At 33.8% G+C, this 1999-nt stretch overlaps 1 protein-coding gene across 1 annotated transcript; it reads left to right on the forward strand.

Annotated features, from left to right (window-relative positions):
• Positions 1-509: 509 nt before the first annotated feature.
• LOC109591859 (uncharacterized) lies at positions 510-1752 on the forward strand (the record flags this gene model as incomplete). The annotated part of the gene is made up of 7 exons (XM_020007473.1): positions 510-678; positions 730-826; positions 916-1076; positions 1250-1324; positions 1367-1441; positions 1529-1648; positions 1696-1752. Coding segments are annotated over exons 1-7 (624 nt in total), but the record flags the coding sequence as incomplete, so codon positions are not given.
• Positions 1753-1999: the final 247 nt, after the last annotated feature.

A 1999-nucleotide genomic window follows, 5' to 3' on the forward strand; every position in this document is an offset into this window, starting at 1 on the left:
AAAATACCCAAGGCTATAGCCCATGGTTTTTTCAAAAAATGGCTCCGAAATCACCCCAAATTTTTATTACATTTTATGATGCATATTGATGTCCTTATGATGTGTAGCAAGTTTGAGCTGATTCCGACGTCAATTTTTCAAGTTTATGGCCATTTTAGAAAACATCAAAATTCTGAAAAATACCCAAGGCTATAGCCCATGGTTTTTTCCAAAAAATGGCCCCGAAATCACCCCAAATTTTTATTACATTTTCTGATACATATTGATGTCCTTATGATATGTAGCAAGTTTGAGTTGATTCCGACTTCAATTTTTCAAGTTACGGCCATTTTAAGAAAACGTCAAAGTAGCCCATGGTTTTTTTTCAAAAAATGGCTCCGAAATCACCCCAAATTTTTATTACATTTTCTGATACATATTGATGTCCTTATGATGTGTAGAAAGTTTGAGCTGATTCTGACATATTTTTTTCAAGTTATGAGCATTTAAAAAACAAGCCAATTTTTGAAAAAAAAACCAAAAGTTTTGTTAAGCCCTAAGAAGAAGTACATATAATTCTCATTTTGTTCTTCTAGTAATACTTTGCATGATTGGAAGGTTAATGTAGATAACATTCGAAGGAGGCGGAGACTATTAACAATGTCACTAGTTCACAGACACAAGACACTACTGATTGCAGTAAGTTCATCCTCTCTCTCTTTCTCTTCAATTTCTTTCTGCTGTATTCAGCACTGGAGAATATGGAGGCAGTCTATGATTAGGAGATTAGAAGAGAAAGCTGTAGCTGAGAGTAAAGTCGCTGTATTAAGGACTGCTCTTGAACATGGTATTGGATGAGCACGTTGTCATTATTAAAATAGTTATTATTATTATTATTATTACTATTATTATTATTATTATTATTACTATTGATAGTTATTTTGAGGGATATTTTTGTTGTTTGGTTGAAGCATGCTCAAGATAGAAGATCGTATCGTGTCATGAGAGACAAAGGACACAAATTCAAACGGAGAAGATTGCTAGCAATTTCTTTTAAAGGATGGCTCTCCTATCACAACACTCAAGTCAAGCAAAGAGTAAAAATGAAATACATTATCCTACTATACATGTACATACAGTATACTTTAGCTGAAATTATTTGTTCATGAAAGTACCTTTTTGTGAAAATTAATGTTTGGATATACATGTACATACATGTACATGTATGTACATGTATGTTATGTTGTATGTTAATTATCATTTTCTACAGGAGTTGACCAGAAAAGGCGACTATTTTAATAAGACAAGACTAATTTCTTCATATTATTTGAAATGGAGAGTACAAGTTAGAGAAGAATATAGTGTACATGTATTTTTATTAATTTAGTTTATGGAGACATTAGTTAATCGCCATCAAACCACACTCTCTCTTTACCACTGGGGCAGGACATTGGAAAGAAAGGTACATTAATGCTGACATTACTTTTTGTCAACTTTAATAAACGCATTTAAAATGTGACGTGTACATGTACATGTATTTTATCTACAGCTGCTGAGAATTTGGCATCTTTATGCCAAAGAAAAGAAGAGGCAAAGGGGGAGGTACCTCGTTGCCATGGAAACATATCGTTCTCAGCTCTTAGTGTCTGGTGTTACCCAATGGATTGAAGTATGATGTCATATGATGTCATTGGTCATTATTTATTATTTTTAAAGGTTGCATCTGCTATGAAGGCCAATCGTTGCAGTATCGCAATGAAACAGAATATTGAGGTAAAGAATAATAAACAATAAATAAATAAATAATTGTACATGTACATGTACCGTATTTCCTCGTGGAAACGCCTACTCCCTATAAACGCCCATGCCTGTATAAACGCCTAGAGACAGCACATAACTTTGACAATAAACGCCCATGCTTGTTTAGACGCCCATTCTTGATTAAAAGCCTATACCACACCCACCTACCCCATCCACGTGGTACATGTACCATACGTAGTTTAGTAGTTTACATTCTACA

The sequence above is a fragment of the Amphimedon queenslandica genome, unplaced genomic scaffold, assembly GCF_000090795.2.
Source record: "Amphimedon queenslandica unplaced genomic scaffold, v1.1 AMPQUscaffold_7037_Cont21008, whole genome shotgun sequence".
In the NCBI taxonomy this organism is placed as follows: domain Eukaryota; kingdom Metazoa; phylum Porifera; class Demospongiae; order Haplosclerida; family Niphatidae; genus Amphimedon; species Amphimedon queenslandica.